The 14958-nt window shown below is 32.3% G+C and overlaps 1 protein-coding gene and 1 long non-coding RNA gene across 2 annotated transcripts; both read left to right on the top strand.

The window, feature by feature from the left end:
- Window positions 1–3072: 3072 nt before the first annotated feature.
- LOC134694106 (E3 ubiquitin-protein ligase TRIM56-like) lies at window positions 3073–4768 on the top strand. Its single transcript, XM_063555101.1, has 2 exons — window positions 3073–4552; window positions 4755–4768. Exons 1-2 carry the CDS (start codon window positions 3088–3090, stop codon window positions 4766–4768), a joined length of 1479 nt encoding a protein of 492 aa, XP_063411171.1. The 5' UTR covers window positions 3073–3087.
- Window positions 4769–4793: 25 nt separating this feature from the next.
- Window positions 4794–11752, top strand: LOC134695279 (uncharacterized). Its single transcript, XR_010102742.1, has 3 exons — window positions 4794–4869; window positions 10447–10521; window positions 11344–11752. It is a non-coding gene; the product is annotated as an uncharacterized LOC134695279 (long non-coding RNA).
- The last annotated feature ends 3206 nt before the right edge of the window (window positions 11753–14958 follow it).

Here is a 14958-nt window from a genome sequence, read left to right as displayed (position 1 = left end):
AACCTCAGGAAAATACAAACATACTTCAACTCGAATGTCACTGATGTTGGAACTGAGATTATTGAAATGCGACTAGATGCGTATCACAATTATAGGAAGTCGCATTAAGATTTTTGATAAAAATGTCTGGAAGTAGGACTTTCCCAAAACTCAATCATTAATCTTCCATTCCTCAAAAACTGCAATATCAAATGAACCTTCTGATTTGGGAATTTACAGAAATTCTAGTATACTTTTTTAGCAACATAACTTTCAAATTCAAATTTCTCAATATAAAGTGACATTTCTCAGTTACTAGTTCACATTTGTTGGCTACAACTCGTCTTTCTGAGATCAAATTTAATATTTCTAACTTAAGAATTGGTATTCAGAATTTTCACAATGAAAGTATGAAATGATGTACGTTTTAATTCACGTATTTCCATTTCTTACGGGTTAATTGATTTCAAATATTTTTATGCCCCACCTACGATAGTAGAGGGGCATTATGTTTTCTGGTCTGTGGCTCCGTTCGTTCGTTCGTTCGTCCGCAGGTTAAAGTGTTTGGTCAAGGTAGTTTTTGATGAAGATGGTTCAATCAAATTGAAACTTAGTACACTTTATGCTTATGTTATGATATTTCTAATTTTGAAGCCAAATTAGACGTTTGACCCCAATTTCACGGTCCATGGAACATGGAAAATGATAGTGCCAGTGGGGCATCCGTGTACTTTGGACACATTCTTATTCATATTTGTTTACAACCTTTTGACAACATATGGAAAAGTTTTCCCTTGTCATCACTCGTGCAAAGTATTAGATTTGGGAATGTAATTATATGTTTAAATAATTGGTCCTGCTTCACTAAACATTTAATAATACTAGAATAATCAAAAGGTATTGTTTTGCAGTATAATATTTGCATTTAAATTCTTCGTCTTAAATTTCCCCACAAACTTGTTTGATTTGATCACTTAGATACGTAGTTTCAAGTGGATAGGTTTTATACACAACATATATGTTGTTCGTTTTACAGTGAAACCTGGCTAAACCGAATCCTGAATTAACAAAATATTGTATAAATTAAAACATGTTTTTAAGCACCATCATATTGAATTGTATGCGCTGTGAACCTGATGAAACCGAACATCGGCCAAATCCTAACAAAATCTTAATTTCCGAAGAGGTTCGGTTTACACAGGTTTCTCTGTATTTCTTCACTTCAAATTGTTAATTTAACATACGACGTAACAGAAACGAAAGGAAAATCATATCGAACTAACGTAAGCATTTTTTTTATTCATATCATAGTGTTATCAACTGTCTGTTTCTGTATTGAACCTGTTACAGATTCAATTTTAGTTGTATTAATCGAAGTCAAATACAGCTGCTCGAGAATCTACTTAAAGCTTCCAGTTCATTAGACATTTGTTAGCTGATTATATAGATATAGGAAGATGTGGTATGAGTGCCAATGAGACAACTCTCCAACCAAATAACAATTTATAAAAGTAAACCATTATAGGTCAATGTACGGTCTTCAACACGGAGCTTTGGCTGACACCGAACAACAAGTTAAAATGATGCCTGTTTTGTAAATATGATAAATGTTCTGATTTTTCGACTAAGTACTTTATCTATGCTAATTTTATTCACGTCTGCATCTATGAAGTCTACAGTTACCAGGAAGAACAGATCAGACGATTTAACCATGCTTTCACTTAATGTTTAAGTTCTGGTGATTGATCGACGGAAATGAAACAGTGATAATAGTCGAAAGTTTTTACTGGACAGTTTTGTATACCTTCTGGAGCACCTAAGATCACGCCCAGATTTGAGTCTGAGAGTTTTAATGTCTCATTAGTATATCTTGTCCGTCTTTAATAATATGAACTTTAGTCGCATTTATTATTTAATGGATCGCTAAATCTTTGTCGTCAGAACAACTAGTTACAAGTACATTGAATGGCGCAGTTAAAAAAAAACGTAGCGAGAATAGGTATATATGATATATTTTCATCAGGAAAAGTTAAAGCATCACTGGAATCTGTAATTAAATCATAAATGTGTATTCAATTGTCCTTGTTAAAAACATACGAGAAGTAAACACTTCCTGGAAAGTAGCTGATTGCATATCAGATATTGTCATTACTCATTCAAAGTGTAAACTTTACATGAGGGGATAAGATGTCTGCTCAATGCGATGCATTTATACTGTAGAAATTAGAAGATAACATACAAGTTCTGACCAACCATGCAAGACTCTCATGCGTAGCTTAGATCGTTATAAAACCCCTCGTCGTCGTCATGTCATTTTAAAAAAGATTGAGATCTCTTTTTCAATATTGCATTGTACAAATGTTTTATGTTTGAAATTTAATTATGTACGTTGTTAATTGTACTGATTTATAGAACATGTTATGCTACCATACATGGATTTTAATAAGGTTTAGTTGAAATATATAATAATTGAGTCACAGTTAACTACATATAAGCTCCAATTGATGAATATCAACCATTCATATTTTTATATTCGATTGTAATATTACTAAATAAGACTCATCACCATGGGTAAAAGGAAGGATGTCACTTGTTGAGCATTATCTACTTACTCTTCCTGAACACTGTAGATCGTGCTTCATGTTGCTTTGTCTGTGTAGAAAGTAAAATAACAAAAATATCGAACTCCGAGGAAAAATTCATATAGGAAGGTTCCTTAACAAGTGGCAAAATAAAAGGCCCAAACACATCATATTATGGACTAACAACTATTATTTTCCTGACTATTTCTGATTTCGAAAAGGGTCGATTGAACCTGGTTTTATAGCTTGTAGTTTATCACAACTTGTTTCTTCGTCTTTCGGTTTTTAAATGGCATTTTCGGTTTCTCTCAAGGTAAAAAGATCCAAAAGTCTTATTTTTATCCTGCAAGTTTTTTTTAGTCTTGTTTTAGTCATTGTAATTTGAAAGACCAAAAACTGTATTTCAAAAAAGATACTAAGATATAAAAAGAATAAAAATATGAAACGTGATATGTCGATTACGATTTTGATATTATAAGTTTACTTATACTGTTGTATTTAGAATAATTTGATTTTTTACTAGCACATGGAAAGTTCCGATTCTAATGTTGACATTGAAGACCTACAAAGACGGTTTTTAGAATGTCCAGTTTGTTTCAATCTATTCAATAACAACGACCGACATCCACGTGTATTACCATGCCTTCATTCATATTGTTATGTCTGTTTGCAACAATTGATACAAGAATCACAATTCAACTGTCCGCTTTGTAAATCTGACTTCTACGTCAACAATATTAACGTTGATTTATTTCCCAAAGATAATACAAGAAGGGATCTGTTGGATTTTGTCCGTGCTGGTGGCGACACATCTGTTATTCAATGTGAAGAATGCCGCAACGACAGAGCAATTTCGCGTTGTAAGGATTGCCACAAATTTATATGTAGAACGTGCTGTACAGCTCACGAAACAATGCAAACATTCCATGGTCATTCAGTATTTGGCTTAGATGATTTTCAATTATCAATGGATCAAGTACCAAAATTTAGACATTCATTAATGTGCAAAAAACACCCAAAATATGAACTTAATTTTTTTTGCGACGGTCCCGAATGCCAAAAACCTATATGCCTTACGTGTTGCTTGTGTTTTCATACAAATAGACCAGAAAATAACCAGAATCATATCACAAGAGAAATTGAGGCGGTATATCACGAAAAAGTTGAGAAGATGCAAAATAAAAAAGTCAAAATAAATAAAACAGAACAAGAATTAGTTGTACTTTCAAAAAATATCAATGAACAAATAGACAAGCTTGCATTAAACAATGAGAACATAACACAAGAAATTGAAGCAATTTTCGGAGTAGCTGCTGACATGCTCCAACGTCGGAAAGATGCCTTAATAGCAACTGCAGAAAAGCTGAAAACGGATAAAGAAACTCTTCTGATTAAACAAGAAATAGAGGTTAAAAGTTCCATATCAACCATTAGAGATGCATGCACTTTTATCGATCAAACCATCGCTTCAGAAAATCAACCAGCTTTTATACTTCTTTCAGAAACCATTTCAGACCGATTAGGCTACCTACAAGATACACACTATGACAAACAACCACGTGACAGTAACCTGATTTTGTTCAGCAAAACAAATTTAGGAGCTGACTTTCAACGATTTGTAGATTCAGTTGGGAACATTTCTTCTTCTGTGGCATATGGCCCAAACACAAAACTGACATACCCATTAGAGATTGAGAAAGGAAAAGAATTTGAGATGATGATTGAGTTCTTTAATTATGATAATGGACAAATAGAAGATGAAATGACAGTTACTGCTATCTTTTTCGAAACGCCGGAATCGTCTTTGACATCTATTGGAGAATTGTCTTTTTCTCATAGAGGAAACGGAAAATACCAAACATCTTCAATAATAACGGATACGAGTATAACAAAACTTACAAAAATGATTGTACAGACGAATAGTGAAGATTTCTATACAGTTGATTTAGAGATTGCAGTTTCCAAAGGTTTAGAAGAAGATTACGCAAAGGGTAAGTTTAGATTAAAGTATGTCAATATAACCTTTCTTCACCTAAAGGCTAACACATGTGCAACTAAGTCTGGCTATAATTACATTTATATATATATAAATATATATATATATTCAATCTAGCGGTACCATTTGTGTAAATTATACAGTCCTAGTATTAAGGATTTTGTCTCTTGTTAACTTTCATTTACTTGTTTATTTAGATCTTATATATTAATATAATAATCAAACATTAACTTTTAGAGACAGCTGAAGAACAATTACCACCAGAATCTGACGATAGTAAACAGCAAAAAGAAAATATTGATGGTGTTGAAGGTACCACTTAAATTTACTATATCTGTATTCATACTAAAACAGTATATATTTGTGTGTGTTTTTTTTTTTTATAATAAAGATAAATGAAAATTAAGGAAATCGTTGCACAGGTTATTTTCTTTCTTTGTGATAATGTCAGTAACGCAGAATAACTCTGAATTTGAAAGTTGCTAAAAAAATCTCTGTTCAGTAACTGCAACAATGAAAAAAATGGAATAACAAACATATCTTTTTCATGTAAATAAGGAAAATGATATTTATTTTCCTATTAATCCTTTGGTAACTGTGGTCTAAAGTTAGCTTTTATCAGTGTTTATTGATATCCAATTTCTTTGATTTATCTTGAAGTTTAGTATGTTTCGTCACAACGATTTTTACATCGTTTCTATTAATATGTGAGTGGTGACAACTAATTCAAAAAATTGAAAACAACACGTGTAATTATTTCTTGCGTTCGAAGTGCTTTTCTGGATTTACTGTCATCAGGAACGCTCAAAGCTAAACATTTGAAATCTGAAGATGTATAACACATGTATAAGTGCCGAAACCGTTTAAGATAAAATAAATAGCCAATTCATTTAAAGCCAACTTTGCCAGAGGGAGTTGAAACCTCAGGTTCTTAATAATTTATAAATTCAGAAACGGACAATTTAAGCAAAGTTTGTTAAATCATGTCAGTTCCGAAATACTGACTATTGAGCTGATGAAAAATTGAAAACAACACGTTTAATTATTTCTTGCGTCCAAAGCGCTTTTCTGGATTTACTTTCATTAGGAACGCTCAAAGCTAAACATTTGAAATCCGAAGATGTATAACACATTTATAAGTGCCGAAACCGATTAAGATAAAATAAATAGCCAATTCATTTAAAGCCAACTTTGCCAAAGGGAGTTGAAACCTCAGGTTCTTAGGGACGACATCAAAAGATCAATGAAGGATAAAAAACTTAATTCAAATAGTTTGGGGGTGGGGGTTAAGCTTGCTGCAACTTATGTTTATCCTACATCGATTTTACATATATTCATATGGGTCAATCAATTTTGCCCAAGTTAAGTTAAGAGGGGGGTAGGGGGGTCATTGAAAAAACTATCTGAATTAAGTTTTATCCTACATTGATCTTTTGATGTCGTCCCTTAATAATTTATAATAAATTCATAAACGGACAATTTAAGCAAAGTTTGTTAAATAATGTCAGTACCGAAATACTGACTATTGAGCTGATGAAAAATTGAAAACAACACGTTTAATTATTGATTGCGGCCGAAGCGCTTTTCTGGAAAGAATTTCAAAAGAATTTTGAATTCGCAAAATGTTTCCTTATACATTGAAAAGGTAAAAAATAGTGTAAATTTATAATATCATATATGTATATTGAGGTATAAATCCAATGATTTGTGATATCTCATTTCGTAAAGCATCAAATTATAAAGTTAATGATAAAAAAAACATGCAATTATACATTTCTACAACTATGCAGACAGTTTTTATGTTTTATCATACAAACAGTTCGGGATAATTTTGAAATCTGTGGTGTCCTGTATATGTTTGTTTGTTCAATGATCTTTATTTCTGATCTACAATATGGAATATCGATAAAAAAAAAAACATATCGTAAAAAGTGACGGACAGGGCCGTAACTAGGGTTCAAATTCATGGGAGGCAGGGATTTGGCGGCCCCAACAGAGAGGTGTTGGAGTTGCAGCTCCTCGCCGATTTTTTTCCTCACTTAAATGGCTAAAATTAAACCGTTTTCTTTCGATTTCTTTACTTTAAGACTTTTCAGTATTGCTTGAACCTGAAAGTAATTTGTTTTGCAAACAATTATAATCTGAATTTAAAGATATTTTTTTTAGAAATCAAACCGGTAAGTTAAAAAAAACCCCATATAAACAAGATAATATAGAACGCAATATTTTTTTTTTATCGAGGACCTTAAATTTCAAGATTGTGAAAGCTGAACAGACATGAATAGAACTACAGCGAATGAGAGTTTAACGACAAATGCATTGACCATAATGTTCTCGTACGATCAGCTGATTCAGCTAGTAACGAAGTTCCGATATCATAAAAGATTAAAATTCAAAGGGAACTTCCTCTGATTAATTGAACCCTTAAATAAATGTGATTAGTTAAGTTTTATTTAAAATGGTCGAAAGCAAAGGTTGATATGCGTTCTCGTACAACATAGGAAAAACTAGTGAATAACAGATGGATGGCCACTCGAAAATAAAAACTAAAATAAATACCGAAATGGTTCACTTTCGATCAAAAATCCGGAGAATGGTGATATATCACGTATCATAACACTGTTGAAACTCTAAACTTGTGTTGTTTATAATACAAATTCAAGTTCTTCATGTACATATTGTCAATATTTAATTTTATTACTTTAAAAAAAAAATTCTGTAGAAAAATTAGGGGAGGAACTGCATCCCATGCCGCATAGGTAGTCACTGCCCTGACGAACAATACCAACCTTACAAAACCAACGAAAAAAAAGTAAACAACAAAATCAATGAGCGATAATCAATAAATACATAAAACACAGAATGTTGGTCAACACTGATCTTATAGAAAATAGACCTGCGACCTGCGAAACCTGTGACAACCGTCGTTTCGTACTGTATTTGGCCTTTAACATTTTTGAATCGAGCTTCAATGATGACTCTTTTGTAGACGAATCGGGCGTCTAGCGTAAAGATAAAATTTCTATCCTGGTATCAAGGATTAATTTATTCATATACAGGCGCCAGTTCAGTTTTGGTCAATAGAAATAGAAAATACAAAATGGGAAAATTAAAATGATATATTTTGTATTTATAAAAAAGACAACAAAGAGACATTGAAACTAAGTCAGAAATAAACTGAAAACGTTAACGCCATGCCTGGAACGAATAAGACAAAGAGAAAAACTACTATAAACAAAACCCAACAAAGAAGACCCAAGCCTGAGCAACACAAATTCCACCAAACTATGTGTTCAGGAAAGGTTAGCAGATCCTGCTCAACATGTTTACCCTTCGTGCTGCTCATTTTAGTACAAACCCAAACCTGGTGATAAGTCTAATTCAATAAAAGGTAATATACGGGAAACGGGACATGATTGTGGTTCGACAATTCGAACATGTGAATTGTCCTCGGTAAAACGGATATTCTATAACTATCAACCAACATGATATTGACAATTATGAAATGTAAATTTAGCTATAATGCATACTAAATGATATCTATGATATCTATGATATCATTTATTTCAAGTAAACTAGATCAAATGACGGTACCATTGTCAGAAATATTCCTTTAGTCAGTCAAATGACTTACTCTATACTGCAGTAAAAATAATCATGAAAGTTGTAAGTCTTAGCATTATATACCCTACACGTTTGTTTCGCAAGTTAATTTGTATGCTTGTTATTATTTAACATGTTTCTTGTATAATATATTCGTTTTTTGAATAAGTTAATATTTCTACAAACATTTCTCTCTAATCAGTGTATCTTCATTTGTTTTCTTCCAGTTGCACCTGAAGCACAACCAACAACATTGCAAAATCAAATTTGTACAGAAATACAAGTTTTCCTCATTCCAAAAGTTCTATAAACGGAAATAAATCAAGAGTATTGCAAAAGTGATATTCATTTCCGTATTTTTATAAGATAAATGAAGTGCATTTTTCTTAAGTCAGTTTGTTATTTCTTTGCACCTTCTCCCGCCCAAATTTTTCATCCTCCATTTTATGCATATTTCAATTCTATTGCTATACATAAGCCAAAAACTATTATTATATTAATGATAAATAATCCTGCACTAGTTTTGGTCATTTTGCATTTGGAACTGTTCTGCATATATTGTTCAACGATCTTCATTCATTTTCATTATTTCTGCTCTCTACTTTATATGATTTGTTAAAGCAATTTGGTATATCTATCATATAACATTTCCCCAAAAATGAAGACACAGAGCGATGATCAAATACTACATAGACCATATTGATCAACATTAATCGTCCAGAAAAAATGTAGAATTCCTTCTTATAGTTACATGTATCAACCGCCGTTTCGTATACTGGTGCCACCAGAGTGTACGCATATAGAAAGTCAAAAAATAAATAAACCCATCTTTTATAGTAAGTGAAATTCCTAAAGGGACCTTCAAACTAAGTCGTTAAAAAACTAACAACGCCATGTCTAAAAAATAAAAAAGCAAATCCACCAAAAAACAACACAAAAAAAAAAAGAGTAACCCCAAACCAGACTAAAAACTTGGGTTTATATATGGTGCTCCGGTTGTGTCATCAGATCATTTTAACATGGGGCACCCGTCTTGTTACTCATGTTCACTAGTAGTTAAACCCCGGTGATTAGTCTAATACAGTTGGTCACATTATGGGAATTGGTGGCGGGATTGTAGTTACGACAATAGGATCATATTCGTTGTAATCGGACCAAAGAATACCCCATGATGGTAAACCTTCTCATGATGGCGTCAGTTAAGTTTTCGTTTTGATGCATTTGAGCTTTTGATTTTTCAATTTCATTAAGGACTTTTTGTTTTGAATTTTCCTCGGAGTTCGGTATTTTTACAAAGGGACGATTTCACTTTTGCCTCTTGGAAGTCTCGATTCATAGATTCTAGTTAAATTTACCTCTTAACATACTTACATTTGCAATTATTAAATGGACGTTAAGATATAAGACACACTTAACAATATATATGATATCATGCATTTCAAGTTTATTGGAACAAATATAGACACCATAGTGAGGAACATTGCATTGAAAAACATACTCATTATGCGTGCGGTAAATCATTTGTAAAAATACTCATCAAAGATATATTAAGTGTTGGACTCCTAAAGGAGCTACACGTGCGTTCGTCACTGATGAGTTGTTTGAAGACGAAACGCGCGTCTTGCAAAAACAAGATTACAATCTTGATATCTATGATGAATGTATTCGTAAGCTCACGTGTATACTTGTAATATTTAACATATCTTGACTAATTAGTATATCTTCACTTGTATCTACTTCTAGCTGCATTCAATATATAAGTATCAATATGTAAAAGAGCAAACTGTAACATAAATAAGTAGACACGTAATTACGATTTATACAAATATGCATGTAGTTATATGTATGATACATGTATATCTTTAATTCTAACAATAGTGTGTTTAGTTATGAGAACGGCAAATATTTGCCTCCACCTAGAGCGCTTTGATCCAAAAGAATTGCCGTATTTGTCCTATTAGAATCGAAATAATTCATGGGGGCTTGAATATATCTAGATTTTACCACGGGTTGTCCCTTTATGCCGATATTTTACCCCTCGCTAACGCTCAGGGTAAAATATTTGTCATAAAGGGCCAACCCGTGGTAAAATCACGATATATTCAAGCCCCCATGAAGTATTTCTTAATTTAATTCTCTAATCAATCTTGTTATTTTTGTTTTTATATGAGTTGGTATATTTTGGGTTAAATAAACTTCATTTCTTTTCATTATTTGTGATCTTTACTGCATTTTACAGTTAATATATATCTTAACAAATATATATTGATAATTTTTCACGTACAGCTGAAACTGTAGTACAAACACCAGCGGTAACAGCGGATGGAAAATAGCAGCAAGAAAATATGGATTGTGTTGAAGGTACAACGTAAATTCTTCTCTTTTGTATGATAGCATGAATGCAATCTTCTTTTAACGTTTATTTTTTTTTATATAAGATTAAGAAGGAAAACGTAAACCCTAAATATACTAGTGTAGCAATTAACTGAAGACCTTTCGGATTTATAAAGGGGTTCGTATGTCAATGAAGTTTTAATCCTTGTCATTTGAAACCAGTTGGGTACGTCAAGAATACAACAATGGCTGACTAACAATGCTTTAATCACCAAAGGGGAGTCACTGTGATACATGATGTTTAGTACATAAGTATAGAACACAAAACAACGCAAAACCCATGAAATAATCTACATTCAACGCGTTATTATCCTACCTTTCAACTGGAGATTCACAGAATGTTAGAAATTCTATTTATTCTCTTATTGTATAGTTTTCAACTATTTGAAATACATAGGGTGTGTTTTACTTTAAGATACATCTGCAAATCCATCAAAATCAACAAACCAATCGACTGTGATTGACATTAGAATAAAATCAATAACACATAATTCGCATTTCGCGAAAAGAATACGTATTTTGAGTAATGCTGTCAATCCTTTGTATATGTTCCTTTTTTGACGTAAAATAAGTTCTAACTTTTCATAGCAGTAGCAGTATTGCATCTTTTAGTTTCATTCGCCTACTGACGCTGAAACTGGTTATTTGAATTGTGTATGAAATTATTAATATATTGTTCTTATATGAGTGGTTAAGAGTGTATGTAAATGTTCGGACTAGAATGCAATGAGATCTTGTTCCACCTAATAAGAGCGTAAATGTGTAACCTATATGTTTATCTTTTTGTAGTAAAGATGAGCAATTAACTGGTAGAGTTGGAAACAAAAACAACAAGAGGAGGAAAAAGAGAACGAACAAAACATATTCATCTATTTATATAACAGTGTTGCATGAAAATAAAACTATTGTTACAGTATCATTTTTTTAGGAGTTGATTACAATTTTTGGATATCATTGTAAATTATATTAAAAATTAACAAAGCCAAACAGTGTATGCATTTAATTGTACATTCTAACAGTGTAACCTTTTTATCATTTATAGATATTTATTCCATTTAATCCAATGTCAGGTTTTTAGTTATTTTTTCTTGATGTCTAGCAAATACAAAGGAATGCTTTTAATACTTTCCCATTTATGAGATTGAATGTCCCTTTGGTATATTTCGTCTTGATATATGTTTCCAATTAGTTAATCTGATGTACAAATGATGACGGATAAACATGTAAACACAATGCTGTCCTTTTTTTCTTAGAATTTAATCTACTAACTTATACCTATCAACAGATTTGTATAAACATGAACAGAATATAAATGATTATCACATATTTGTTATGAATACATTAGGTTTTGCATATGCAATAACCTCAAAATTGCCCGGGACAAAAAAGACATATCCATATTGTGCCCTGTTCCTAATGATGTGACGTCATTGCATCCTTAACAACACGTTTGTGATAATTTGCTTAAGATTTTACCTTTTATTTATCATAAAATTGATATAATTTACGTTTTTTTCTCTTTTCTGCAGAACTTAAATATGTGATAAAAAGATTATAACATGTCTTTTCCATATTGGCCCGGGTATCAGCCCTCGACCCATATCGGCCCTCGGCTAAAGCCTCGAGGCCGATATGGGAGTCTCAGGGCCAATATGAAAAAGGGCATGTTATAATCTATACATACAATTTGTTTATCCGTTTTTTGTAGGCGTTATTGTTCTCCGGTCTGATGCGTTGTAGTGTTTTGTCCATTGCTGTTTTTCTTTTGGTGTTTTACGATTTTCGGCATGGCAACTTCATTTCATTTTCAGCTCATGCGTAATATTTGTGGTAGTTTGTGATGCATTTCCAGTAAATAAACTCATCATAGATACAAGGAATAAATTTAGTATATACGCCAGACGCGTTTCGTCTACAAAAGACTCATCAGTGACGCTCGAATTCAAAAAGGTTAAAAGGCCAAATAAAGTACGAAGTTGAAGAGCATTGAGAACCAAAATTCCTAAACGTGTTGTCAAATAAAGCTAAGGTAATCTATGCCTGAGATAGAAAAACCTTAGTATTTCAAAAAATTCAAAAATTTGTAAACAGTAAATTTATAAATATAACCATATCAATGACAATTCATGTCAGCACAAAAAGTGCTGACTACTGGGCTTGTGATACCCTCGGGGAAATAAATCTCCACCAGCAGTGGCATCGACCCAGTGGTTGTAAATAAACTCATCATAGATACCAGGAATAAATTTAGCATATACGCCAGACGCGTTTCGTCTACAAAGGACTCATCAGTGACGCTCGAATTCAAAAAGGTTAAAAGGCCAAATAAAGTACGAAGTTGAAGAGCAGTAACATGCTTTTACGTTCAGTCAAATATTTACATGTATTATGCCAAAAATTTCTAGGGGAACTAGAGAAAAGTTCTAGTTTACACTGAATCTAAATTTGTAAAACCAGTGTTATTGAATGGGATTGCGTATACGTCAGCAACGATTTATTCACAACGAAATGTACAATTTTTTAGAACTTGCACTTTTTTTAATCTTTCAAAAACTGGAAATGAATATTGCTTATTCCAAATAATACATGTGAATCGAATAATTAAAATGAGACATTCAACGCCACAATTGTTTCCTTTATGTGTTTATGAATTCACTTGTTCAAACTCATTCAGAACGAGCATTCCAAAAGGATGTACATGACGTATATAACAAAACAATTTTCAAATATACATGTAGATGTAACTTTAAAATATGAAGAAAAAAATTAGTATATTGAAGCTAAAGAAGTTGGATCCCTTGTGAGATACTTTACTGTGTTTATTTTAATTATTTTGAAAGAAAAGATGCTTGAATTAAAAATAAAATTGTTTTCCATTTTTATAATCTGAAGTACATATTTTGGAATTTCCGATGATAATGAAACCTATATACGCTCCAGGAGAAAGTTGGAAGACGTTAAACGGATATTCAAGCACCCAAGTTGAAGATACAGTAATAACGTCACGGCAAAATTACGAAATCTGGTTCTTTCAGTCATCATTATATACCGATGGAGGTTTTTCTTCACATTCGTCCGAACGTTAAAGTAATACTATGGCATGAGTTTATAATCACAATGTTTGTTTTCACATATTTTACATTTATAGAACAACAATATAACCAGTCTTCCCACTGAAAAATTGAGGAAAATAAAGCATAGATGGATGCGTTCTAGTTCTGAAATTTTCCATTTGTTATAATGTAGTGAAAAAGTATTTATCAAGAAAACATACGTTGTACTACTGTAATAAGTTGGTTTTATCTTAGATATCTATATCTACAACAATCAACATAATAAATGTTAGCAGTCTAAATAGAGACATATATCCGTCAAAATAATAATCATACTGTAGTAACAACTATAAATGAGCAACGCCCATACCACATAGTCATCTGAAAACGGTCCAAAAATCATAAGACACCAAACAAATTACTGTTATCGAATTTTCATTGGATAATATAAAATCATCTTCGTGCCAATAGATATAGGAAGATGTGGTGTGAGTGCCAATGAGACAACTCTCCATCCAAATAACAATTTATAAAAGTAAACCATTATAGGTCAATGTACGGCCTTCAACACGGAGCTTTGGCTCACACCGAAAAAAACCTATAAAGGGCCCCAAAATTACTAGTGTAAAACCATTCAAACAGGAAAACCAACAAAAAACGAGAAACACGTACAAATTACATAAACAAACGACAACTACTGTACATCAGATTACTGACTTAGGACAGGTGCAAACATTTAGGATTTACCTACATGTATACTTTATGTCTTTTTAGTCTGTAAAGCCAAACATTTTTTTTTGTTTATAAAAAATTTTGGCCTCGGGCATCAGTGATGAGACATACAACAAATAAGATAAAAATAAACAGCTATAGGTCATCGTACTGCCTTCAACAATGATCAACGCCCATACCACATAGTCATCTGAAAACGGCCCAAAAATCATAAATGTAAAACAATTCAAACGAGAAAATTAACGGCCTTATTCATGTACATTTATTTTTTAACGAAACAGAAATGTGTAACACAGCAACAAACGAGAACCATTGAATTACAGGCTCCTGACTTGGGACAGGCACATACATAAAGATTTTGCGGGGTTACACCTGTTAGCAGGATCCCAACAATGCCATAACCTTGGACAGTGGTGTACATAAGAATACAACATAAGAACGAACTATGAAAATCAGTTGAAAAAAGCTTAACTCATCAGATGGTTACAAATAGAAGTTCATCTAACAAAAACACAGATTGGACGTGGTCGGGAACTTGTATCTCCCGACATGAAAGGGACACTTAGAACATATCTCAGAATACTCACTGTTACTGTTTCAAAGTCGATAACAAATAATA

Source organism: Mytilus trossulus, chromosome 13, assembly GCF_036588685.1.
Source record: "Mytilus trossulus isolate FHL-02 chromosome 13, PNRI_Mtr1.1.1.hap1, whole genome shotgun sequence".
Taxonomy (NCBI): domain Eukaryota; kingdom Metazoa; phylum Mollusca; class Bivalvia; order Mytilida; family Mytilidae; genus Mytilus; species Mytilus trossulus.
Note: the sequence above shows the minus strand (reverse complement) of the source record. Positions and strands in the feature narration are given on the sequence as shown.

Coding starts and splice junctions, on each gene's coding strand:
- LOC134694106 (XM_063555101.1), top strand. CDS start 3,088: ATGGAAAGTTCCGATTCTAATGTTGACATTGAAGACCTACAAAGACGG.